General features: G+C 50.3%; 1 protein-coding gene and 1 pseudogene across 5 annotated transcripts in view; one reads left to right on the forward strand and one right to left on the reverse strand.

Annotated features, from left to right (window-relative positions):
• The window catches only part of TMPRSS13 (transmembrane serine protease 13), a 30,806-nt gene extending 12,435 nt beyond the window's left edge, over positions 1-18,371 (forward strand). The window contains exons 4-14 of one of the 4 annotated variants that reach the window (XM_084783944.1): positions 1,602-1,640; positions 1,736-1,858; positions 2,920-3,049; positions 5,418-5,510; positions 6,357-6,400; positions 7,742-7,904; positions 8,707-8,879; positions 12,823-12,921; positions 15,278-15,420; positions 15,578-15,730; positions 16,316-18,369. In XM_084783944.1, coding sequence (XP_084640070.1) covers positions 1,602-1,640; positions 1,736-1,858; positions 2,920-3,049; positions 5,418-5,510; positions 6,357-6,400; positions 7,742-7,904; positions 8,707-8,879; positions 12,823-12,921; positions 15,278-15,420; positions 15,578-15,730; positions 16,316-16,342 — 1,187 coding nt within the window. In that variant the 3' untranslated portion in view covers positions 16,343-18,369. Of the gene's footprint in view, positions 1-1,601; positions 1,641-1,735; positions 1,859-2,919; positions 3,050-5,417; positions 5,511-6,356; positions 6,401-7,741; positions 7,905-8,706; positions 8,880-12,822; positions 12,922-15,277; positions 15,421-15,577; positions 15,731-16,315 lie in introns of all 4 variants that reach the window. The other 3 variants (XM_084783946.1, XM_084783945.1, XM_084783947.1) reach the window with 3 other exon arrangements.
• A 503-nt stretch (positions 18,372-18,874) lies between these two features.
• LOC311598020 (large ribosomal subunit protein eL33-like) lies at positions 18,875-19,194 on the reverse strand (annotated as a pseudogene). The gene has a single exon. The product of its transcript is annotated as a large ribosomal subunit protein eL33-like (transcript).
• Between the last annotated feature and the right edge of the window lie 6,282 nt (positions 19,195-25,476).

Here is a 25,476-nt window from a genome sequence, read left to right on the forward strand (position 1 = left end):
AACGTCAGAGGTGGGGGAGGGGAAGGGGCACAGGTGGCCAAGGCCTACATTGGGTAGAGGGAAGCAATCCATCTACCCAGAGGGGAGATGCACATTTGAGAGCCAGGGGCCCATCTGTTCAGCTACACGAAGCCAGAAAGCTTTGCGTTTAGGCTCGGAAGAGAGACTCTATAGAAGAGGCAGCATGAGATGACAAATGGAGGGACAGAAGGGCTCATGGGAACTTCTGGTGGCACGGCTGTTAAAGGAAGAGTCTGTGTGCCATCATATCACGACTACAGGACAGAGGCCCCGGCATCCTATCTCTGCGTCCCTTGTGCTGTATGACTTCAGCAAGTTAATTAACATTTTGAGCCTTGGTTTCCCAACCCAGATGATGTGATCATTATCACAACGCATGCGATGGCCTCCAGTTTCCTCGGGCTGAGACCCGTCCATTCCTTCTCCCTTTGCCAGCAGAGTCCTTTGTTTCTGAGAACAGAGGGAGTGACCCATGGAAGGGACATGAGACACTCAAGGGCAGCCTCACCAAGTAGTCTCCAGGCTCTCAGCTGGTTCTGTAGTATTTCCTGCAGCTCCTTCATGGAGGCCAGAGAGGTAGTAGGGTCTGTAGGGCCAAGCCTGGCCTCCTGGTTCCACTTCATCCACAAACACTGCACAGTGCTCCTCTTATGTGTCGCGTCCCCAAGCACTGTGAGTGGGACACTGAGGGCTCCCTAGAACTTCAAGCGTCTAGGGTGAGCAAGGAGGAGGGCAGGACACTGTGAGGAGAGCATGCAGCCCTGAGGGGTTAGGATAGACGCGTGTCTGGACTGAGAAGGGGCTGTCTCCGCAGGTGGCCTTCCCTTGAGTGACAGAGACTGAGGGGAGCTGGGGAGATGGCAGAGGCTGGGAGGTTGGGTGAGGCGGTAAATGATAGGGCTGTGGGGCTCCACAGGGAGGTGTCTCTGGGCACTAGAGTGACAGCTCAGGTTTGAAAAGAGACTGGTGTTGGAGGCAGAGGAAGACAGGGAGCTGGTTCCCACAGAGGGTGCGAGAAGTGTCCTTGCACATTTGGAAATCAGCTACCTGGAGTTGCCTGCTGAGTAGGAAGACACTGAAAGGCATGAAGAGAAGCAGTGAAGGACCAAGTACAGGGAGTCCATGTTTAGGGGTGATGGAGGAGGATGCAAGCCTAGGAACTGCTGAGGCTGGCATCGTGGTATCAATTGAGAAGACAGACCAGATGGCAGCATTCCTCCCCACCTCTGTCTCTCTCTCTCTCTGTTTCTCTGTCTCTCTGCTTTTCTCTCTCTCTCTCTCTCTCTCTCTCTCTCTCTCTCTCTCTCTCTCTCTCTCTGTGTGTGTGTGTGTGTGTGTGTGTGTGTCAGAGAAGAGGGGGGTTTAAGAGGGAACTCTGGGATACAGGAGGAGACGTTTTCTACTAGGTCATCCAGCACATAGGGGTAAGGAAGCTTCCAAAGTAGGACCCATGTCCCTGTCTCATCATTTCTCTTGGTCTTTTTCCTTTCTCTCTTGGTAGCTAGCTGTTCAAGTGTCTGGGTTTCCCTGATTGCAGGAGCTTTCTAGAACATTCCTGAGCAGCCTTTCTTTCCATACAGATGGGGGACGGGAGCCCCAGAGTCCAAGAGGGATTGCAGGTCGGTGTCTGAGAATCCCCAGAGCCTTGGGCTGCTGAGAATCCTGTCTTCGCGTTGGTGGTAGCCAGCTGTCTGCTGTTTGTTTTGTTTTCCAGTCTACTTCTGGCGAGGCCACACAGGGATCAAGTACAAAGAGCCGATGGAGAGTTGCCCCAAGCATGCAGTTCGCTGTGATGGAGTGGTAGACTGCAAGATGAAGAGTGACGAGCTGGGCTGTGGTAAGAAGCTGGGCATGGGGAAGTATGTGCGTGTGTGCATGCCTGTGGGTGTGCATGCGTGTGTGCATACATGTGTGTGTATACACATGTGTGTGCACTTGTGTGTGTGCACACGCGTGTGCATGTGTGTCCACGTGCGTGCATACATGTGTGTGCATGTGTGCACGTGCATGCTTGTGTGTATATGTGAATGTGTGCATGTGTGCATGTGTGCGTGTGTGCGTGTGTGTGTATGTGTGTGTGTGTGTGTGTGTGTGAGCATGAGAGCATGTGCTGCCTACATCTGTATGTATCTGGCTAGTGCACACAATATTGTGGAATATCATGGCTCAGGCAAAAGCAATGGGCAGAAAACCAGAAGATCTTGGTTTGAGTCACAACAGACAAAGATTTGAAACTTGATTTTGAGTGTCATGGATAAATGACCTGCTTCCTAGGGCTTTTGACTTCTAATTTTTTAAAAAAGAATGGACTGGGCAAGATTGGTGGCACATAAAAACCTGAAACTCAGTGAGACAGAGAGAAACAGAAAATCTGGCCATTCCTCTTTGTTCGGCAGACCTCCCACTTGTGACCCCTGTGGTTTCTTAATGTCCTAGTTGAGCACAAAGACCTGCTGAGCTCTTGCCCTCTATGGTTATGCTTGTACAGTTTTAATACCCTTGCTAAGGGGTGTGGCTATTCGTCCTTTCACCTTCCCATTTATTAATACATAAGCCCTTGACCATGACTGCACCTAGCTGCGGCCAAGCCCGTCCTATGAACACACACTCAGATCAGTGGTCCTATGCCCCTCATCACCTTCTCTGAGCATGTCACTGCCTCAGGGTGAGATGCTTATCCGTCTCCCAGAAATGGCCTCCTGAGTCTTGCTGGATGAACAGCTGCCCAGCCGCCGCTCCTTCTCTTCAGCTCTGTGCTTACTGAAGGTCGTGGCCGCCCAGCTATCACTTCTTGGGCAGCTTTCCCACGCTTCTCCCAGGAGCCTCTCACAACTTACTCTCCCGAGCTTGGAGCTTCCTGGGCTCTGAGACCCTTCTCTGCCCTTTTCTGCTCTGCAGTCAGGTTCGACTGGGACAAGTCTCTGCTGAAGGTCTACTCGGGGTCGTCTGGCGAGTGGCTTCCTGTCTGCAGCAGCAGCTGGGACGACACCGACTCCAAGAGGACCTGCCAGCAGCTGGGCTTTGACAGGTGAGCATCGAATCAGTCCAGCGTGGCTACACAGAGAGAATCTGTCTCAAAAATGTTAAAGGAAGAAGGAAGAAAGGAAAGAGGGAGGAAGGGAGGGAGAGAGAGAAAAAAAAAAAGAGAAGGGCTTTGCAGGAACTTGGCTGATCCTACCAACTCAGGACTACCCCCACCCCCAACCAAGGCATTGAAAAAGGGATCTGCTGGGTGTCAGGGGGAGCTATGCTTGTGAAAGCACCCTCATGGCCACCACCACACTGAGTGGTTCTGGGATGGCTCTGTGAGCACTAGGAGCTCAGAAGAGGCCATAGTTGTGACTTGGTTATAAAACTCCCTGAATAAGAAACAAGTAGGACCAGTGTGATTCGGCCAAGTCCTATGACGTGACACATTAGCTATAGAAGCTTTACACCAAGAAGCCAGTATTGGTGAGTGAAGCAGGAAGTGACTGACCCTTCCTACTTGAAGGCGCGTCCTGCCTGAAGCCCATATAGGCACCTCCACTCACCATTTTCGTCTGAGTTGTGTGTGTGGTTACACAGGAATGTGCATACATATGTGGAGGCCCGAGGGTCACCCTCGGGTGTTTCTCAGGAGTCAGCCACCTTGTTTGCTGAGAGAAACTCTCTTATTTAGGCTGAAGCTTGTGAGGTAAGCTGGGATGGCTGCCACTGAGCGCCTGGGATCTGCCTGTATCTACTTCCCAGCGCTGGGATTATGAGCTCCCTCCACGCCTGCCTTTCACATGAGCCCTCTCGCTTTTGCAGCAAGCACTTTGGCAGCTGAGCTGGAGCCTCAGGCCTCTCTCTCCTCTCTCTCTCTCTCTCTCTCTCTCTCTCTCTCTCTCTCTCTCTCTCTCTCTCTGTTCTGAAGCTGAGTGGTTTCGGGGTAGATGGATGAGTGTGAGGCTGTGGGTGACCCTTAGAAGAAACACCTAGAAAGACAGGGTTGGAGCTAGCACTCAGAGCTAGTTCTCTGCCGCCACCTCAGCCCTTGGTGGGTAAAGGAGGGACCGACTGATCCATTCTGAAGACTTGGGTGCCTTTGTCTCTGAGCCACTGTGTCATCTCATGCAGGTCTGATAGCCCTCAGCATTCTCTCTGAATGCCATTTATGCAAAGAGCATCCTCAGAGCTTCTAGGAGACCATGTGACACATAGGCACAAGAGAATAAGACAAGACCCTCTAGTGTGATGTGGGAAAGGCGGCTTATCCCAGCAATCCCACCCAAGGGGATGAGTGGGGTCCTGTTGGGGCGGGATGGAGAAGACTTCTAACTGTGCTTGCTTAGAGGAACTGCATATTCACAGGCCCAGTTCACAGGAGGATGTAGAATGTTCTAGAAATGTATATAAGTTCTGAGCAGAGAGTAGAACATTCTGGAATCACTGGGGTTCTTCTGAAAATGTCCCTCCCAAACTGAATCTTTAGGATTAAAACTAAGAACTTTTTTTTTTTTTTTTTTTTTTTTTTTTTAGCAAATGCCCAAGGTGATTCAGAGGGGTGCTGCTTTAAGAGTCACCTTCATATACACTGGGTCACTTCCCGGGGGACCTTGAGCATGTAGGCTGATGCTCAGTAGGCTTAGGGCAGTGCTGATGCCACTGGACTATGGGTCACAGTTTGGATAGTTAGGGTTTCTGTTGCTGTGATAAAACATTATGACCAAAGACAATTTGAGGAGCTCACACTCTATCATTGAAGAAAGTTGGGGCAGGAACCTGGAGGCAGGAGCTGAAGGCAGAGGCCATGAAGGAGACCTCATCCTCCTGCTTGCATATATATATACTTAGCTTGGTACCACCTGCCCCGGGTGGCACCACTTATAGTGAGCCTGGCCCTTCCAGATCAATCATTAAGGAAGAAAATAGCCTACAGACTACTAACTTGCCTACAGGCCAAGCCTATGGAGGCATTTTTCTTAGCTAAGAGTTCTTCTTCCCAGATGACCCTTGCTGGTGTCAAGTTGACATAAAAACCAGCTACTCCAGCTATAAAAGGCTAGATGTGTATTCTCAAAGTCAACGATGCCTCAACCCTCTCTGGAGCTGTTAAATCATGGGTGCCTGGGTGCCTCCCAGAGCTGTTTCTCTAGGTCTGAGGCAGAGCCAAGAATATGCTTTTCTAACCAGGGACTGGTGATGTGGCCAGACCCACACCATCCTGGACAGCTGCTGGGTCAGTCGTAGGGCTGGTAGGCGCAGAACATGTGGTGGAGCTGGGCTTTGAAAGCTATGCTGGAGTGGCCACTGCACAGGCCGTTCAAGTGGACCTCAGTCTGAAATGAAAGGCTGTGTGTGGCTCTAATGCCGCCGCAGGGCTTGGGTCCTGCTGCCTACCACGGTATTCATTCTTCCCTCCTTTTTTGCAGTGCTTACCGAACAACCGAGGTGGCCCACAGGGACATCACCAGCAGCTTCTTACTCTCTGAATACAACTCCACCATCCAGGAAAGCCTCTACAGGTGCAGTGGAACACCCCGACTAACTCTCTGTGTGCAAACAAACAGGGACTGCTGGAGGGTGCTTAGAGTCGGGAGTCCCTCTGTCATCCTGGGGCCCAGACTCCAAGGCTCCATTGCTAAAGCCAGGAGCACTATGACCACCTTGGGCTTAAAAGCTCTTGTCTGAGATCTGGTGCAGAGATCACCCCAAGGTCAGAGGTTCCTGCCTCCTAATCTCTAAGGGTGACTAAAAAAACCTTAGGGTTCCAGAGAACTAGGTGTTTGGATTAAAAGATGCATCACCGGGGACAGGAGCAGGGAAGGGTCTGACAAGTACAAGCCGTGAGGGCCCAGGAGGTGCATCTGGGAAGCCGCGGCCCCCTCCTGCCATCTTCGCCCTACCGTCCCTCTTTGTCCCAAGCTCCCTGCTGAGGAAGATGGGAGTCAGTCTTCCAGCCTAGCCCTGCTTACCCAATGTGAGGGGAAGAGAAGAAGCAAGCCTCCAGTTGAGACATGGTCCCTCGGGGCCTGCTTTGGGGGTAGGCCCTCTGCATGCTACGTTGAGAAGCATGGGGCTGTAGAGGAGGCTCACTGAGGTCGGCTTTAGTTGTAGAAGGAGGCTGGGGCCATGGAGGCTTCCTTGGGTTCAGATGCTGTGTGCGGCTCACCGTGGGAAAGCTTGGAGGGGAGGGGAACGGTGTTGGAGCGTTTGCTCACATCCACCTTCCTGGAGAAAAGCCCTGCTAGGAGAGGGAAGGGTTGGCTCTCCGCTTCTGTTAGCGGGGCAGGATCTGAGCAGGTACCAGTCAGGAAGAGGAGGCAGCTACTGACCATGCCTCCTCTCGCCTTTCGTGTCCCGTACTGCAGGTCGGAATGCCCTTCCCAGCGGTATGTCTCCCTCCAGTGTTCCCGTAAGCTATTCTTCTTTTTGGAACCATGGCCTATGGGGGTGGGATGAAGGGCTATCTGGGGCAAAGGGATGGAATCTTTCTAAGGAAGATGGTTGCTCCTGGGACCCAAGCCAGTGAGTCTGCTTCAGAACCAGAGACTCCGTAAGACATTGGGGTAGAGTGGGTAACACTCCCCTTCTCTTCCCTCTGATCTTGGGGTCCTGCAACCTGTCGTTCCAAGGGAGTCATATGAGTCTCCAGGACTTTTGGTAGGGGCTGAGAACGGAGGGAGGCTAGCAGGTGGCGGGGCTAGCTGAGAGCTTTGTGTCAGCACTCATTTGAGTGCTTGTCCATGGAGGGTACCATACTTGTGTCTGTATAGACATGGCTGTATTTACTGACTTTGAAAGCCCCACAAGGCAATTGCCATTAGTCACAGTCCCTTGTAGAGAGCTGATATCTGGCCTGGGCGTTGAGCCCTAAACCCTAGCTGGTGAAGCCAGGGTGCAGGGCCACTGGGCTCTTCTCTCTCTCTCTCTCTCTCTCTCTCTCTCTCTCTCTCTCTCTCTCTCTCTCTCTCTCTCTCTCTCCCTCTCCCTCTCCCTCTCCCTCTCTCTCCTCTCTGTCTCTCTGTCTCTCTGTCTCTCTGTCTCTCTCTGTCTCTCTGTCTCTCTGTCTCTCTGTCTCTCTCCCTCTCCCTCTCTCTCTCTCTCCTCTCTGTCTCTCTCTGTCTCTCTGTCTCTCTGTCTCTCTGTCTCTCTGTCTCTCTCTCTCTCTCTCTCTCTCTCTCTCTCTCTCTCTCTCTCTCTTTCCTCTGCAAGCAGAAAAGCCCCATGTCTGAACATACGAAGCCGGCTGCCCTCCTTGTCCTGGGCTTGACTCATTTCAGAGTTGCTCCCTGTGCAAACCCAGCTGTGTATCATAGGAAGTATATTTCTCCTTCATTTTGAAATGAGAGATTGCCATACAAGTGCTCATCAACTTGGGCTTGTGATAGCATTTGTTGCTTTTCTGAGCCCTTGATGACAGCCCTGGGACTCAACCTGATAACCAAGCCAGACTCAGTGCCGAAGCATTGAGCATGAAGTAAGCATTTGCCAGATTAATGAAAGAAAGAGAGAAAAAGAAAGGGGACAAGGCAGAAGCCGCCTGGGCTCAGACTTCCTGGTAGGAAACACCAGAAGGTTAAGACCACCTTGTACTGCTTCTGCTTGGACAGGGGATAGATGTGCCACATTAGACTCTGTGGACAAAGGCTGCCCTTCAGAATAGGCCTACTCATGCCTGCCTTGAGCTCAAGAAGAATGGGAGAGGTTCTAAAAGAAGCATATGTCATGTTCTGTCCTCTCCATCTCCCCCCAGACTGTGGTCTGAGAGCGATGACCGGGCGGATCGTGGGAGGGGCTCTGACCTCAGAGAGCAAGTGGCCCTGGCAAGTCAGCCTACACTTCGGCACCACCCACATCTGCGGGGGCACACTCATCGATGCCCAGTGGGTGCTCACGGCTGCCCACTGCTTCTTTGTGTAAGTGCCTGAGGGGCCCTTGGTTACATGCTGCTGGGGACCTGGAGCCACCGGGAAGGACTTATAGATGCTTTAGTCTATGACTAAGCCTAGTTCCCCAGGGTCAGGCAACTCAGCTACTGCTCAAAAGATCAAGTGCAAATGAGGGTTTGGTTCTGAGCTTGGGCCAAGGATGAAAAAAACGAGGCCCCAAGAAAAAGTGGGGCAAGCTAGAAAAAAACCTCCAGATCATCTCCCTGAAGAGCAAACAGAGTGAAGCCCCGGCTCCTTGCCATCTCCCTCAGCAACAGCAGAAGAGTCTGAAAATCAGGGGTGCTGTATCAAGGCTTGAGGAACAGAGGTAGCAGGGGGGTGGTACAGTTGCCTTCTGAGAGTCCCTAGCAGCCTGTAGGGACCTATAGCACAGACCTTGTGCACAATGGCTCCCTGGTTAAAGAATCTTCGCTACCTTGTCCTGTCTAAATCTCCATGGCTGATGGCATCTGTTCCACTGCCTAGACTTCATCCTTAGTGTCAGGCGGATGAGGTAGTGGAGTGAATCCCCCACACAGGAATTGCTTATTCCTTTGCCTTTTCATACTCTAAGACACAGGACAGCCAATTCAGAACAATTATGAGGAGACTGCCAGATGGTTTAGGGCTTCATAAGAGCTCTATCTCATCTACCTCCAGAGGTCATTTTGTCCATCCTCCTGTCTCCAGGCTGGTGCTCCTGCTTTGGCTCGCCGTGTGTAGTGGATTCGGCCAGTGAACTCTGCCAGGTATATAACTGGATAGCTTTCATATTCTGTGGCTCTTGTAGGACCCGGGAGAAGATTCTGGAGGGGTGGAAGGTGTATGCAGGCACCAGCGACTTGCACCATCTGCCTGAGGCTGCTTCTATCTCCCAGATCATCATCAATGGCAACTACACCGATGAGCAGGACGATTATGACATTGCTCTCATGAGGCTCTCCAAGCCCTTGACCCTGTCAGGTGAGTGAACGCGCGTCCCTGCTTCCCAGAGCCCTTGATGTGGCAGCCTCTGGTTACACAGCTCAGGCCTCCAGGGTGTCATTATAGCAGAAGCCAAAGAATTTTAGAGATCATTGCATGGCATACACTTGTTTTACAAGTAGGAAAACTGGGGGTCTGGAGGAGATGGCTCAGTGGGTGGAGTTCTGGCTATCCAAGAATGAGGACTTGGGTTCAAATCCCCAGAACTGAAGTAAGAGCCTGGGCATGGCAGCATGTGCCTGCAGTGTCAGCACTGGGCAGCAGGGACCAGGGCCTTGATGGGCAGCCAGGCTCCTAGTTCAGTGAGATACCCTGTCTCAAAAACATAAGGCATGGAAGTGATTGAGGAAAGACATCTTGACATGAGTCTTTGACCTCTATATCCTTGCATGGGCGACAGCACCTACACATGTGTGCACATCTGTACATGAGTGCTCATGTGAGGGTACATATGTGTGACCACACACACACACACACACACACACACACACACACACACACACCACAAGGAAAGGAAGAAAGAAAGCAATAATTGGAGAAACGTAGGCCCAAGATTTAGAAATATGTGCGCCCCAAATGACACATCCCACATAGCAGGCCGGCCACGGGCTAGAGCTTGTAAAACAGTCTTAATAAGTACAAATAGATTGGGTTGACTCACCGTTAGTGACTATGCACTTAACAGCTGCCAGACAGCATGCATCCGTTACTTGTCTCATTGCCGAGGCAGAACACCTAGTAAAAGCAGGGTAAGGTCACAAGGATTTATTTTGGTTCTTGGCTTGAAGGAATACAGACCTTCGTGATGGAGAAGCAAATGGAGGTAATTTCATGGCAGCAGAAATGTGTAGCTACTTTCTCATATCTAAGTGAGATCATGAAGCAGAGATGGGCTTTACAGCTTTACGTCCACCCCCTTAAACCTGCTTCCTCCGGTGAAGACTACACCTCCTAGAGGTTCCACAAGTTCCCGAAGCAGTGCCAGGGGGCTGGGACCAAGTGTTAGAATACATAGGCTTGTATGGGGGCATTTTACATGTAAGCCATGACACACTGGGAGATATCTGATAGGTATGATTGGGTGCATTCTGCCCAGCCAGCCCAGCAGAGCAGAGCCTATGAGCTCTGTTTAACATACAGGGAAGTAGAGTTTTAGAGAGAGAGAGATGCTGAGTGAGGCCGTGAGTGACAGGCAGTAGTTCCCGGATGATTGGTTGCTGTGACTCCAAAGCGCGGTTCTTCCCACTCAGCTCTGACCTAGCTGATGGTGCACATTACAGGGAAGAGCATGAGTTGAGCACAGATTTGAGTGGCTCAAGGCTCTAACCTGGGAGCAAAGGACCAAATGAGGCTGCGTGACGGGAAGACCACAGAAGTTCTCAGATCACCGCGGACACTGAATGCCAAAGAAGGCTTTACTCACTCACTCACTCACTCACTCACTCACTCACTCACTCACTCACTCATGTGATTACGTCTTACTCTGTGTCTACTACACAGCCAATGACAAAATGGGAAGCTCACACCAAGATCACCAGGAAGGGCCTGCGATGTCCTGGCAGGGGAGCAGGAGGAGCGGAGGGGCAGTCAGATGTGGCAGGCTGGCGGGCAGTGCAGAGAGGATAACTATGGTGACGTCTAAAAGAACTGACAGGACTGTTCACTCTATCAGAGGACCCAAGTCCCCAGCACCCTTGTCCAGCAGCTCGCCTCCCTTCAACTCCAGCTCCAGAGGCCCTGACGCCCTCTTCTGGCTTCCACAGGCACCTGCATTCTTGTGTACATAGTCACACAGACACGCATATACGTGTACTTAAAAAATTAAAATCTTTAAAGGGAGTGGTAAAGGGAGGTTAAGGAGGCTTAAAAGAGAGCCTGAAGAATAGGTCCAGGGTTGTCTACTATAAAAGTCTCACTGAGGGGAAGCAATCACTTCTCTGTCGGAGGACTAGGCTTCCCAGAATCCTTGGAGAACTCTGATTGGTCCAAACATCCCGGAGCCTTGAGCCTGTCTGAGAATGGGTATTTCCTCACATGCCCATTATGAGTGCAGTGTCTGCCACCCATAGAACAGCTGGTTCATGAGAGCAGGATGAGAAGGAAGAGCCTGGCTAGAGCTTTGATGTACAGATGTCTTTGAACTGGCTTCTCTGTTGCCACACCCGCCCAGGCTCAGCTATGGAGCCTAGAACTAAGCTGAGGGCTCAAGCAGCCTCTGTCCCCCACTCCACCCCCACAACTCACACAAACAAACCATGAACTTGAGCAGCCTTCTCAACTTTGCCCAACTCTAAAACCATTTGGCTGACACACCCGTGTTTTACCCGGTTCCCTCTCCTGGTGTGGGTGTGTCCTGGGACATGATTCTTAAGTCTAAGAATCCCAGTTCCATTAATATAGCCCTAAGGTCAGAGCATATGCTCAGGGCAGGATTTTCTTGAGGCGCAGTAGTTTCTGTGAAAACTCAAAATTTAAACTCCTCTTCAGACTTCAGAAGTCTGCAGCTAGAGACACATACAACCATGTTACATGCTAAGACACATTTCAACAATGAGTATAAGGGAGAATGTATGATTTGATTTTTTGTTAATAATCAATATTACCCTTTCCTTTGCTTGTGTGCATTTACTCACCAGCAGACAAAATGTGTAGATACCAACGTTTATGCCCCAATTCATGAAAGAAGAATTCAACGTGTGTTCTGGTCTCATTTATGTTGCTGTGATAAAGGACCCTGACTAAAAGCTACGTGGGGGTGGGGGTAAGGGTTTATTTGTCTTGTAGTTCCTGGTTATGGTCCACCCTTTCAGGAATCAAGGCAGGAACTCAAATAGCTAGTCATATCCCATCCACACTCAAGAGCAGAGAGAGAATAAATGCATTCTTGCTTGCTGCTTAGCACTTAGCTAGTTTTCCTCCTCTTTTAAACAGTCCAGGGTCCAGGCTATGAAATGGTGCCAATCACAATGGGCCAGGTCTTCTGCCATCTATTAACGATCAAGATAAACACACCCTCTCCCCCCCACACACAGATTTAACCACAGGCCAGCCTGATCCAGACACTTCCTCAGTTGAGATTCTCTTTCTAAGTGATGGCGAGTTGATGTTTAAAACTAACAGTCACAACCTGAAGTATTCCCTCTCTCCTCAGTCCCACCCCCCCCCCATCCTCAAAAGTTCATCGATCCCTGAATCTGGGTCAGGCCGAGAAATGAGTGCAGAATGCAGCAGTGACCATAACGAGTGATGAGAACGCTGCAGCACCCTATCAGCAAATATTTCCCTTCCTCTGGCTCAGATCTGGGTGGTCAGTATCATCTAAGGGGATCCCATGCCTAGGGTGCTTATGATGGGATGTTCAATAACACTTGATAGCTAGTGCCTGGCATGGGAGCTAGTCAGCAGGGCTTTGTGGTCTCAGTCTTCAGGGCGTGTGCTCCTCCTGCTTGGAGCATTTGCTCACCCCATGTCAGAAGAATGCTTATACAGAGAGCCCCCAAGTGGTGGCCAGCCAACAGGTGCCCTCCTGGATCAGGTGGCATGCAATATGGCCCCAGCATCTGAAACTTATCTTTCATTGTCCACGCTTTGAGACCAAGGCCTGGAAGAGTCTGAGCCAAGAAAGATGCTCTTGACAGACTTTCCTCTACCCTGTGTCAGCTTGGCTCAAGCTGACTTCCAAAGTGGCACACAATAACAGGGAACCAGAATGGCCTTGTGGGTGCCGGCAGCACACAGATGGCAGCAAAGGTTCAGAGGAAATGGCTGACTTTCATACCTGCTCATTCCAAAGCCTCAGAGAATTCAGAGCCGCTGAGAGAGCAGGGATCAGACTCCTAGAATCCCGGTGCTCTGCCCTATCCCACCCTCTACCCAAGACCCCACCTTGTTTCTTCTCTGATACTTAAATGTCTTCTTGCAGCTCACATTCACCCTGCCTGTCTCCCTATGCATGGTCAGACCTTCGGCCTCAATGAGACCTGCTGGATCACAGGCTTTGGCAAAACCAAGGAGACAGATGGTGAGAAGCAGAGATGCAAAACACTCTCTCTCTCTCTCTCTCTCTCTCTCTCTCTCTCTCTCTCTCTCTCTTTCTCTCTCCCTCCCTCCCTCTCTCCCTCCCTCCTTCTTTCTCTCTCTCCTCCAGGCTCCCCCCCTCGTGTGTGTGTGTGTGTGTGTGTGTGTGTGTGTGTGTGTGTGTGTGTGTGTGCAGGCAGATGAAGGCTTTTTCAGGCAAGAGTTTGGGTGTATAGGCTCATAGTTAATATATGATCATGGACACCTGTAATTGTATCAGTACAGTTCATGTGACAACACCTTCTAGGCAAGACTGCAAGGAAGCCCTTCAGCCGATTAGGTGGGTTTACTGTTCAGGATAGTGAGAGGAAACACACATTTCATTAAGAGGCTACTAGAGAGGTGGGTGGTGGTGGCCCACGCCTTTAATTCCCAGCACTAGAGAGGCAGAGGTAGGTGGATCTCTGAGTTCAAGTCCAGCCTGGTCTACAGAGTGAGTTCCAGGACAACCAGAAAAACCCTGTCTCAAACCTCCCTCCTCCTCCTCCCCACATACACAAAAAAGGGGTTATTAGAGGAACAGAGAGATGGTTCCGTTGGTTAAGAGCATTTGTCTCTCTTCCAGAGCACCCAGACTTAGTTCTCAGCACCCACACAGTGGCCCACGCCTGCCTGTAACCCCAGTTCCAGGGGATCCGAGGCCCTCTTCTGGCCTCCAAGGGCACAGGGTACAGAGACAGAGACAAGAAGCTCATATACATAAAATGAAATAAATGAATATGTCTCAAAGAAGCTACTAGAATGGGCTTATCGTAGGCTGGGGGTGACTTTGGGGACAGGTCAAGGATGTGGCACTTTTCTCTAGGTTGAACACTGGTGAGAAACAGTGGCTGGAAAATGTAAGAATCTCACCCGGAAGGAAGGTGGAATCTAAGACTCTCATGATGGGGGAGCAGTGAGCCCTGTGCTGACTGGCGAGGGTCTTGAACCCAGAGCCTCTTGCTCATGGTAAAAAAGAGAAGTGCTGTACCACCGAGTGGCATTACCAGGCCTTTCTTTACGTTTTATTTTGAGACAAGGTCTCAGTAGGTCACCCGGCTGGACTAGATCTCATTTTGCAGCCTAGGCTTGCCTTGAACTGATGCTTCTGCCTTAGCCTCCAGGGCAGTTGAGATGACAAGCCTGCACCTCTAGGCCTGGCTGGGACCTTGCTTTCACTTGTCCTAAGGCAAGATGATGAAGCAGTTTGACTTGGCCTCAGTCTGAGTGCCTTGTCAGGAGTCAGCTATAGATGACTATCTGTGTCCCTCGCAGGGACACTGTGGCCTGGCTAGCCTGGCCACATTCAGACCGACTCCAGCTGTCAGGACACTGTTCCTTGGCTTCCTCTGGTGGAAAGCTAACTGGCCTGGATACAGCTTTCTGACCGTCCCCATTTCACTGATTAAGTACCAGAGGTGGGCTAATAATTCCTTCAGTCCTGTGTGTCCACACATATAGAGGAGAGATCAAGACATGCCCTAAAATCTTTAGGGTTCTGAGAGAAAATGGCACATGAGATGGTGCTCTGACTGTAGACGGGCGTGCAAAGTCAATGAGTTAGTTACTCCGCTCATTGCTGCCACAAAATACCTCACAGAATGGCTTCCGGGTTTACTGGCTCATGGTTCCAGGAGACAGACTCTCATGGCAGGGGTGTCGCAGCAGCATAAACTTAGGCAGCTCATCACACTGTGTCTGCAGTCAGGAAACAGACTGAGATTAGTATTGCTGCTCAGCTCCCTGCCCCCTTTAGTCAAGACAGGGTTTCTCTGTGTAGCCCTGGCTGTCCTGGAATTTGCTCTATAGACCAGGCTGGCCTCGAACTCACAGAGATCCACCTACCTCTGCCTCCTGAGTGCTGGGCTTAAAGGCGTGTGCCCCCACCACCCTGCTCCCTCTCTCTTTTTTTTAATCCAGTCTAGGACCTAGCCCATGAAATGGTACTGCCCATATTTAGGATGGGTCTTCCTGCCTCAGTTTACCTAGTCAAGAAAATCCCTCAGGGGCATTCCCTGAGGCTTCTTTCCGAGGCGATTCTAGGCCCTGCCATGTTGGCACTTCATACAAACCACCACGGGCAGGTCACCCATAGGCTTGTGAGTGTGCATGGGAGCAAGTCCCTGTTTTCGGGCAGGCGAGTTGTGCGTGGTGTGAGGGTGTGTGCCCCACCATGGAAGGATGGGCTTGGACACAGATGTAGTGCTCTCTACTCCTAGGAGGCTTAGGATCTGGGTCCTGAGGGTGCAGCTGACGGCTGTGAGGCTTTCCACAGTCTCACTGGCTTCCTATCCTCTGTCCCCATGTTCATCTCACTGAAGAGAAGACATCTCCCTTCCTCCGAGAGGTGCAGGTCAACCTCATTGACTTCAAGAAGTGCAATGACTACTTGGTTTATGACAATTACCTTACCCCGAGGATGATGTGCGCTGGGGACCTTCGAGGAGGGAGAGACTCCTGCCAGGTGAGGTCCTTGTGGGTGGCGCTCAGGTCTCATGGCCCTGGAGATGGGAGAAGGCTGGAGTGCCAGGACTGACATGGGGACACGAGACCCACCCTTTCCCTGATTTGAATCTTCCTTTTGGCACCAGGCTGACTCACCCTCTGGCTCTTCCTTGCAGGGAGACAGTGGAGGACCTCTTGTCTGTGAGCAAAACAATCGCTGGTACCTGGCAGGTGTCACCAGCTGGGGCACAGGCTGTGGCCAGAGAAACAAGCCTGGTGTGTACACCAAAGTGACGGAAGTGCTTTCCTGGATTTATAGCAAGATGGAGGTGAGTGCTCAGGGCAGACATAGAGCCTGGCAGAGGGTGGAGGCGGTTCAGACAGGGGCCACTTGAGCCTGTGCGTTTGTGGATGTCCAAGACAAGGTTAGATGTCAGGCATGAGACTAGCCCAAGATGTCAGTTTTCCTCCTTTCTTCCCTTGGAACAGAAATGGTTGAACCTAGGTGTAGTGTCAGCACCAGTATTGTTCTCTCCCAGTGATAGTCAAAGGCATCCAACTTGGCCACTAGAGTGTGCTAGGAAGCTACCTTCACGGCAGGAAGTTGACCATCAGAAAACATGGATCCACTCCCAGCTCTGCGGGATCTGCTCAGCCCAATCCTGCCTCCCTTGCCAGTCTCTTGTCTACAACTGTAAAGCCAGGTGCTATGACCAACCCTCCCATATTCTGTGGGCAAGGGAAGATTTGATGCAAAACTCAGAGGCAGACTGTGCCAGAACCCTGTGCCATGAGCCTCAGAGGGCATCCCCTCTCTCCCGGAGAATGTGCCAGGTGGCTTCAGCTGTCCTCTAGTCCTTGGGCTTCTGTGTCTCATGCTCACTTTTACCCTGTTTTCCTGCTCTCTTCCTCAGAGTGAGGTACGCTTCCGGAAATCCTAACCATGCCTTCCTCACATCACTGACTGCTATGAAGATCTTGGCCGAAGGGACTGGCCATTTGACAGCATCGGGGCTAGTGAGCACCAGGCACCTTTGTTCCTTCCACCTCGGCTGTCTGCTGTCTCTGTGAGAGTGTGTATGTGGCGTGTGTGTTGACATCGTACGTGTGTGTGTGTGTGTGTGTGTGTGTGTGTGTGTGTGTGTGTGTGTGTTGCTATTCTTCTAAGTTCTTTAGAAAACAGGAAGACTCAACTCTTCTCAGAACTCCAGGCTGGAAATCTGGAGTTAAGAGTTTGGGCACCAGGTGTGTTCCTAAGAGTCCATAAATGAAGGTGGAGCCAAAAAAGAAAAAAAAATGAGCCCAGGAAGGGCCTGGAACATGACAGCAGCAGTTGTCACTCCTCTGACTCTGACTTGGAGGCCAACCTGGATTGGACAGATGCCCAGAAGCCAGTGACATCATTGCTGTGCTGGGACAGCAGCAAGTTTTGTCAGAGTCTGGCTTTTCAGTGCCCAGACCACAAGTCCTCGGTGGAAAGCCACTCCCACGGTTGTTGAGAACGTCGGGCCTGCTGTGGATTCCAGAGCTGGGCTCTACTGTGGCTGCCCATCTCTGGGTGGTGACTGTGACTCAGGCTTGCTGTACTTTTGGTCACAAGCTGTTGCGGTGGATTTTATTTTTGTATTTAAAATATAGAACTAAGTGTGACTATAAGAAACCTCCAAAAATCCTAGGGACCTTTGGAGCTTTCACACGAATCACTTCATGAGCTCCAGGGGACTCGTGGGAGTTGTGCCACTGTAGCGTCCTGCGATATATTACTGGCTTCATGAAATTGGGTGAAGTGCCTTAAGGAAATCCTCAGGATGGGCATCTCCAAGTCGGTGTAGAGACCAGGGCCCTTTGAACCACTCAGGGAAGAAAAGCCTCATTTGGGCTGACAGATAAGTGCCACGCGTGCTGCTCTAGCCTCTGACTACGGCCAGGCGGAAGAACTGAAGATGTGTGTTCTGTCCTGGTTAGCCTCCCGGGACCCATGGGAGAGTCTAGGTGTATAACATCTTTTACACCCAAAGGCTGACTATGAGGTTTGTTTCTGCCTCCCTTATCTTTCAGCATTGAAGAAAAAACAAGAACTGTCCTCAGAACCTCTAAACTGCCCTTAGGGGTGGGGCTAAGTTACCATGGTCCTGGTACTTCCCAGGCCTTTTTCTTTTGGTCAACTGTTCCTTTTCAGCCCCACTCTCCTCACCTTCCTTGGGTCTACCAGACCTCTTGTGATACTCAGTCTCCGAGGCAAATTCAAGGAGATCAGATCAGCTCAGGCAAGCTGGAGTGGTTGGGCAGCATCAGATAAGGCTGGAACCTTAGGGAATGTCCTCAAAGTTGGGAAAGGGGGCAGCAGTCACGTCTGCAGAAGATCCCAGCAATGGGTTTCAATAATAAAAGTGTGTGACACAAAGAAGTCGGCTGTTTCTTTGATGATGTAGGTTAGAAAGTCAAGATGGCCTGTACTGTGCCCCAGTGCCTCAGCATCTCAGACAGGTTTCTTGTTGAGTTTCCCATCTTTGGGTTCTGTTCACCCAATCACACACCTGTTCAGTGACGATACCAGAGCTTAGTGATCTCAGGTACTCACGCTAAGAGCACAGAGCACCCTCTACTCTGTGTGACAGAAGTAATGACTAAGTGCACATACCGTGCTTGGAACGTGCTCATGGGAGCCACCAGCCTCCTTTACAGAGGTCAGAGAAGGCTTAGCCAAGGAGAAGAGGTTTGAAGTGAGTTTTAAAGAGTAGATGGACATTCCTAAAGTAGACGTGGCATGGGAAGGGCACTCCAGGGTTAGTCTTGTCCTCTTCCTCTGCCTTTGTTATTTCAGCAAGAAGGGCATTCAGAAGCCCAGGTGATTACCCACTTCTTAACAAGAGGGCAGATTAGGTGCCTTTGGCCTCTTCCACAAGAGCTACCTCTCTATGCTGGCCCCTAACCTTGTTGTTGTTGTATTGTTTTTCAAGACAGAGTTTCTCCATGTAGTCGTAGCTGCCCTTGAACTAGCTCTGTAGACCAGGATGGCCTTGAACTCACAGAGATGCACCGGTCTCTACCTCCCGAGTGTTGGGAATAAAGGCATGAGCCAGCCACCACCACCCGCCTGCTCCCTCATTTTTTAAGCATTTACTACATGAACTTTGACAGTTATGACTCCACTAATGACTGTCCAGCACCACTACCACACATGCACATGCCTGTGGCCACAGCCAGCATTTTTCCAGGCCTGCATGTGCCTGGCCTATGAGACATCTGCTTTGTTTGTATCTTTTTTATTTTGAAGACAGGGTTTCTCTGTGTAGCCTTGACTGTTCTGGACTTGCTTTGTATATCTGGATGGCCTCAAATTCATAGAGATCCACCTGCCTCTGCCTCCCTGAGTGCTGGGATTACAGGAGTGTGCCACCACGCCCAGCTCCTTTGTTTTCCCCCACCTCTCCCCCCCCCAATGCACTTTTATTTATTTACTTTTCATTAGTTTAAATATGGGAAGGGTACAACATCACATGCATTCTGTGTCCAATGGCCTCCGCAGGAATTTGGCATGAACCGTGCCACTGTTTCCATGGGCCGGAGTTACTTTTCCCCAGGTCACTCTGGTTTTGTTTGGTTTGCCTCCAGTAGTCACTGTGTTGCTTTTTGCTTTATACACATAAGCACATCTCTTGCCTAAGTAGAACTCAGTTTCATCCTGAGCATAAACACCTTCATTTTTAAGAAGAGCTGTGTGCTCTTTTTGGTTCCAGACACCTCGCTTGTAGGCAGCAAAAGTGGCCTTGCACTACAGCCTTCCAGACATATCTGTGTTTTAGAAGTCCTGTTCCCAGCAGGCCCCAGAAATCTGCCCCTGAAATCTCAGAAGCAGAAACTTCACTCCTCATTTGTATCTCTTACTGATGCCCACGTGATCCTTCCTTCCTGCCTCTTTTCTTGCTTCATCTACACAAGAAGGCCTAAGGGTGGTGCTGAGGGCTGTGGCTGCTGCTGGATTCCTCAGCACAGTAACAGGACTCTTAATAGTGCCTACAACTTCCACGGTTTAACTCAATCTGACTCTACCTACCGTCCATTAACAGTCTCTCAAGGGTGCTCCATCAGCTGGAGACCTTCTCCCACGTGGGCTTGCCAGGACCTGGGTCTTTCCATTGTGTGACTGACATGGCCATGTCGTCTGCTTTTGCCCAAAACCATGTAGAAGATACACCCGTTTCTTAAATGCCTGGCTCCAAGGTGATAGGTGTAAGCAAGCGTATCGCAGAGTGTCACCAAGGGGCTGTGGGGCCAGGAGTTACAGCCTTCATCAGCTGCTGACCATACGAAAGTAAACATTCATTTTAGAGGACAGCCAGGCCCATCTGAAGAAGCTGACTGTTACTCTAGAAGCCAAACCCAGGTCAGAGTACCAGGACCTTGGCCACTTCTGCTCATCTATCTTCCTTCGCATAACTATTTCCAGGGTAGCTCTGACTTTTCAAATTATAAGCTGATTGGCACATACGGGAAGGAGTGGAAATAGCATAGAAAAAAATCAGACTCTACAAAGGAAATGGAAACTAAGTTCTTTAACCCAGGACATCTATAGAGGCTGAAAAATATTACAGAAAGGGTATAGTGGAGCCTCCCCAACTAGTCCAGGATTCCCAGGAGGTTGTGCAGTGGTGGTGAGGGGCAAACACAGGAGTACTGTCCCAGGTTCCCAGATCTCAAACATCTCCAGAGAGCGATCAGACCCTTTGGGTTTGCCTTCACTTGTTAGCTGTTGAGTTTCCATGGAATTTCTCTGGGATGCATATGAGAACCCCATGAGCTCTTAGGACCAGGGCAAGTGATGGCTCTGTGGAGAGGAGCCACTTACAGCTTAGCTGATGATCTGGTTGCCTCTGGGGTTTGATTAGATTCCCAGGGGCCATTGTTTCTCGTAATTGCTCTCCTTTTTTTCCCCCCTGATGCAATTGGGACAGCATAAGGAGATGCACATGGAGAGCTCCTGGCAATGGCAGTAAGGAGGGATGGGGAAAATAATTCAGCATCTGCCAATGTCAGATGCTGTGCAGAGCACCCGATGTCCGTTATTCCTGTAAGCCTGTGATCCCACAAAGCACCCTACTTTATAAACAAGGAAACAAAGGCGTGGCCTCCCAAACTTCCCAGCTTTCAAGGGCCAGAGCTGGACTTTGAAACAGACCGTGGTTGTTGATGCTTTTCCCCTGCAGTCTGCACACTACCGAGTCCCAGAGCCCCTGCTATCCGTGACCTCAGTAGGGTCGGGCTCTCTGTTTCTTTCCAGGATGGGAAAGGGGTGAAACAACTCCCCAGGGACGGCTGGGCACAACCCTTGGAGTGTCACATGACCAGAAGCTCAGCCTTGGCAATTTCCAGAACCTTAGAGAAGGGCATCGAGAGGCCCCGCCCTCACTCCCAAATAGATGGTTTCCAGGAAGCCCTCTCAAACCAAAAGTTGTCCCACAATACACCGCCATGACTCCTTCATCTGGGTCACTGGCTCCAAAGGGCACATGCCACTCATTCTCTACCTCCTCTGCACTAGACCTCACTTCCTGTCATTTGGGAATGCTGTGGCTCAGCCCAGGAAGTAAACAACGTCATGACCTTACAGCACATCTGCACAGAAAGCAGGGAGGACCACACAGTAGATGGTCAGCCCTGGACCGCCCAGAAGGAAAGCTTTGTTAAAGCTGGCCCTGCCGGAGAGGTGAAGGCCTGGCCTGATATTTGACCCTGACCGTCCGCAGTTCAGGTCCTTCCAACAGGATGTGAGATGTAGATAGCACCTGATGCCTTCTCTACCCAAAGTTGAGTCTCAGAGAAGGCGGCCCCACCTTTGCTTTCAGGAGCTCTTCCTATTACACTGTTGTAGTCGTGTAGGCTTGGGCCCAGAGTACCTGGAGGTGCGGATTCCAGCTCGGCCGCTCACTTAACTCTGTGGTCCCGGGCAAGCCAATCCCTCTACTTTCTCGTATGTAGAGTGTGAGCATCTCCAACGGGATGGTGGATAAAAGCAATCGACACAAAGAGATTATCCAGTTCCTTTGTCACCGTGTCCCTTCACTGAACAAATAAGAGAGAGAGGTCGTGTAAGCAAATCTTCAAGTATAAACTTTCTTCTAGCTTTTGAGCAGTGGACTGATCTCTCTGAAAAGGATATTCTTACCCAGGGCAGGTGGCTATCCAGCTAGCCATTTCTCTAAGTCACAGAGGCCCAAGTTGAGTTTCCCCTGTTCCCAGTGTCACTGATGGGCGAGTTACCTGTCCATGGAACAACTTTCCTCCAGTGTCTTGTCCAGTGGCCTCTGATGACTGTTCAGCTAATGAAGCTGGCAAGTTTAGAGCTGTAAGGGTCACATGTCCTCAGCTCCCATTCTCTTCCCACGGCCGTCTGCCCACTGCCCCATGACACTAATGATGCCTGTTGTCACATCCAACGGACACTTGTAAGTTCTTACCTCACTGAAATCTCCATGGCTTTCAACTGTTCAGCAAACTCGCCAACTTCCTTATCACCAACTTTTCCCCTTCCTCCTCTGGCTGACTTTTCTCGATGCTCCATAAGTTCTGTGACGGTGTTGTTGTAGGGGGTCTGCCTAAATCCAACGTAACTCAAACACCAGGTCAATGCAGATGACAAAAAAAGTATTGTCATCAAGCCGCTACTGATCAATCAAGGCCTCAGAACAGACTTGGGGCTGAACTATGACCCTGAAGGGACGTCGTATAGAGCTTACTTAAAGGATGAAATCACAAAGTGAGGGGGGAGGGGTGGGCTGTAGCATTGTCCAATCATATTTTGACTCAAGGCAAGGGAGTTTCCACCAATCAGTACAGGAGTAGGTTCCTGGGCCTGAGAACATGAACTTAGTTGACCCTACAAACAAGATGGAGAAGTTGTCCTGAAAATGACTGGACTCAGACAATTGTCTCCTTACAAGCTGTCCCTGAGACGTCTGCTCTCAGACAACTGTTTCCTTACAACAGAAGCTGTTCAGCTATTGGGAAGTCCCCAGCTCCCCTAGGGCCTAAGATCTTGACTTAGCTTCCCCCTATGAGTAAATGGAGTCTGAAAATGAAATGGTAGGACTTAGAATAAGTTTCTTTTGCTTGTTCCCAACAGTGTTGCCAGGTTCTCTTCTCTCTGTGGTCCATGATTATGTTGGTTACTTCTCTTCTCGTGGTGGCAAAAATAAATAAATAAATAAATAAATAAATAAGTAATAAAATAAAATAAAAATATTCCCCACAGAGGCAGTGTAAGGGAGAAAGAGTTTATTTTTGGCTCATGATTTTAGCGAGTTTCAGGCCTTTCTGGTGGGGGAGGAATAGTGGACCAGGATTGCTGAGTTGCTTGTTACAGCTTGGCCGTAGACAGGAAGTAGGGGGTGAATAGACCTGATGCGCAGCCAGGCACGCATGCTCCTCAGCTTGCCAGTGTCTGTCTTACCTGCTGACCAAGCAGGCACCGGATCCCTGGGAACACTCCAGGCCCAGCTGAGGTCACACTGGCGCAACCGCATTTCCTGCGGCCTTTCTCCCAGGCCTCTCCACACGGGCATGGGACTCTCGAAGGGTGGGCCCTGATACAGCAGCTGAGGGCAGAATGGCAGGAGCCAGGGACGAGGCAGCTCTGTGGTAGAAGCCTGCCTTCCTGACCTGGCTGGCTCTCACAAGTGCCATGGGTGTCCATCCGCGCTTTCCCTGCAGCGACTCCTGTTCCCTCCCCTCAGCTTCCTCTTGAAGGGTACACCCCCCCCGCCCCCCCTGCCCCCCCCAGCAGCTCCATGGAGTGGGACATCTGCCAAGTCCCTTTAATTGCAGGCTACAGGGAGAGAGAACCCTGTTGCTTCACCAAGTCCATGTAAACATCCTGCTATCATCTCCCCGAACTTTACTCAGGAAAGGGGTCTGTCACTTTAAAGAATAACTAAATGTTCACTTCAAAAATGATTAAACGGTTACTTTATACTGGCCTGAACACCTGGTTATAGTTTTTTCAGCCTTAAAGAAACTCCCTCCTTCCTCTCACCACTGCAGTCAGCTCCAGAGACTTGACCACAGTCCTAGCTGGCTAGAGGCTCATCCCGAGGTAAGTAAAGTTGCTCTTTGGTATACCTAAACTGCAGCAATGGTGTTCCTCCCTCAGACCCCACAGGGGCACTCGGTCAGAAACCTGTCTTCTCCATCCCTCCACCCCTACCTCTGGCAGCATCCACGCCAAAACAGATTCATTTCGTCCAGCTAGACTCCACCTGTCTTAGTCACCGTCCTATTGCTGTGACCACAGTAACTCTGACAAAAGAAAGCATTTCATTGGGGCTGGCTCACAGTGTGTTTCAGATTACGGTGGAGGGCATGGCAGCAGGCAGACAGACATGGTGCTGGAGAGGTAGCTGGGAGTTCTAAATCTGGATCTGCAGGCAACAGGAAGAGGAAGCCACTGGGCCTGGCTTGGGTTGGTGAAACCTCAAAGCCCACCCACCTATAACACACTTCCTCCAACAAGGCCGCGCCTTCTAATCCTTTCAAACAGTGCCATTCCCTAAGCGTTCAAATATATGAACTATGGGAATCACTCTTGTTCAGAGCACCACAACTTCCTAAAGATTCCAAAATCCCACCCTTACCCCCACCCCCTAAATAACATTGCTACCAGCCAGCAGCTTGGAACCAAATAATTCATTCAAACACAGGCACCTGTGAGGAATATCTCATAGGAAACCATAGCAGAGAGCTACATTAATGCTCAGTGCTCAACGGACCATTTCATTTTCTTCCTGGTTTTCCAAATAACATCTGCAGGGCCAGGAGGAATTTGCTCCGTATCACTAAGGTGCAAGAAATGTCACATATCTTCTTAAATTGGATTAGTCTGACAGAGCTGCTGTGGCATGGCTGAACAACATATGTCTTCGTGCTCTTCCCTCAGAGAGCACAGGGCAGACTGCTCTCCACGACGGGTGTCTGCATGGGTACCACCAGGAAGAGTGCACAGGTGGGGAAAGACCGTTGCCCTACAGTCTTAGAAACTCCACACTCCTGGTCAGCCTCAGGCTGTTCTCCTCTGTCAAACCCCCCAAAGCCACGTCCCCAGCAGATATAGCTGGCTTCTTTTAAGAGCTCTGCTTTACAAAGATGCATAAGCCAAAAGCCAACATGAGCATAGGTTTCAATAATTACGCACTGGTTTTTGTGCAAATATGAGTTTTCATTGCTCTGAAACAAATGACTATAGGCGGGATTCTTGAATCATCTTGGTTTTGTATGGGTTTGTGTCTGTGTGTGTGTGTGTGTGTGTGTGTGTGTGTGTGTGTGTGTGTGTGTGTGCATATGAGCATATGAGTGCTCGTGTCAGAGAATCCACTGGAGCTGGACTTCCAGGGGATTGTGAGCCAACCGACCTGGGTGCTGCGAGCTAAATCTCAGTCTTCTGCAAGAACAGAATGTGTTCTCAATTGCTGAGCCATCTCTCCAGCCCTTCTTGGGTCATCTTGTAATTGTGAACAACAGCAGCAACAACAACAACAAACCTTCCTGTTTCCAGCGTGTCTGTACCATGCTTTACAGGCTGTGCCAGTACTTAGTATCGTCAGTATATTTTAAAGGCATCTAATTTGATGTCTAACAGTGTCTAAGGTGTTTTGGTTTGTGTTTTCCTGATACACAAAAAGATCGTCTTTGGTGAAGTACTATTTAAATACTTTTTACCGTACCTTTGGTTGTTTCTTATGAAGTTTTGTGATGGGTAATCTTCATTGTTTACTTAACCAGATTTAGAATCACCATGGCAACTCCTCAGGTGTGTTTGTGAGGGTATTTCCAGAAAGGTCCAAGTGAGGATGGAAGATATTCCCACCTTGAATGTGGCTGGAGAAAGCAAGCTGTATGTAAGCTCTCCTCTTTCTCAGCTTCCTGGCTGAAGGCATGTGACTGGCTGCCTCACACTGCTGTCACTGTGACACCACAAGGGTGGACTGCATCTTCAAACGGTGTGTCCTCAGACTGTGAGGCAGTGTAGATCTTCCTTTTCTTAAGTTGCTTTTGTCCAGTGTTTTGTCACAGAGATTAGAAA

This window comes from Acomys minous (assembly GCF_964271855.1).
Source record: "Acomys minous genome assembly, chromosome: 5".
Classification (NCBI taxonomy): domain Eukaryota; kingdom Metazoa; phylum Chordata; class Mammalia; order Rodentia; family Muridae; genus Acomys; species Acomys minous.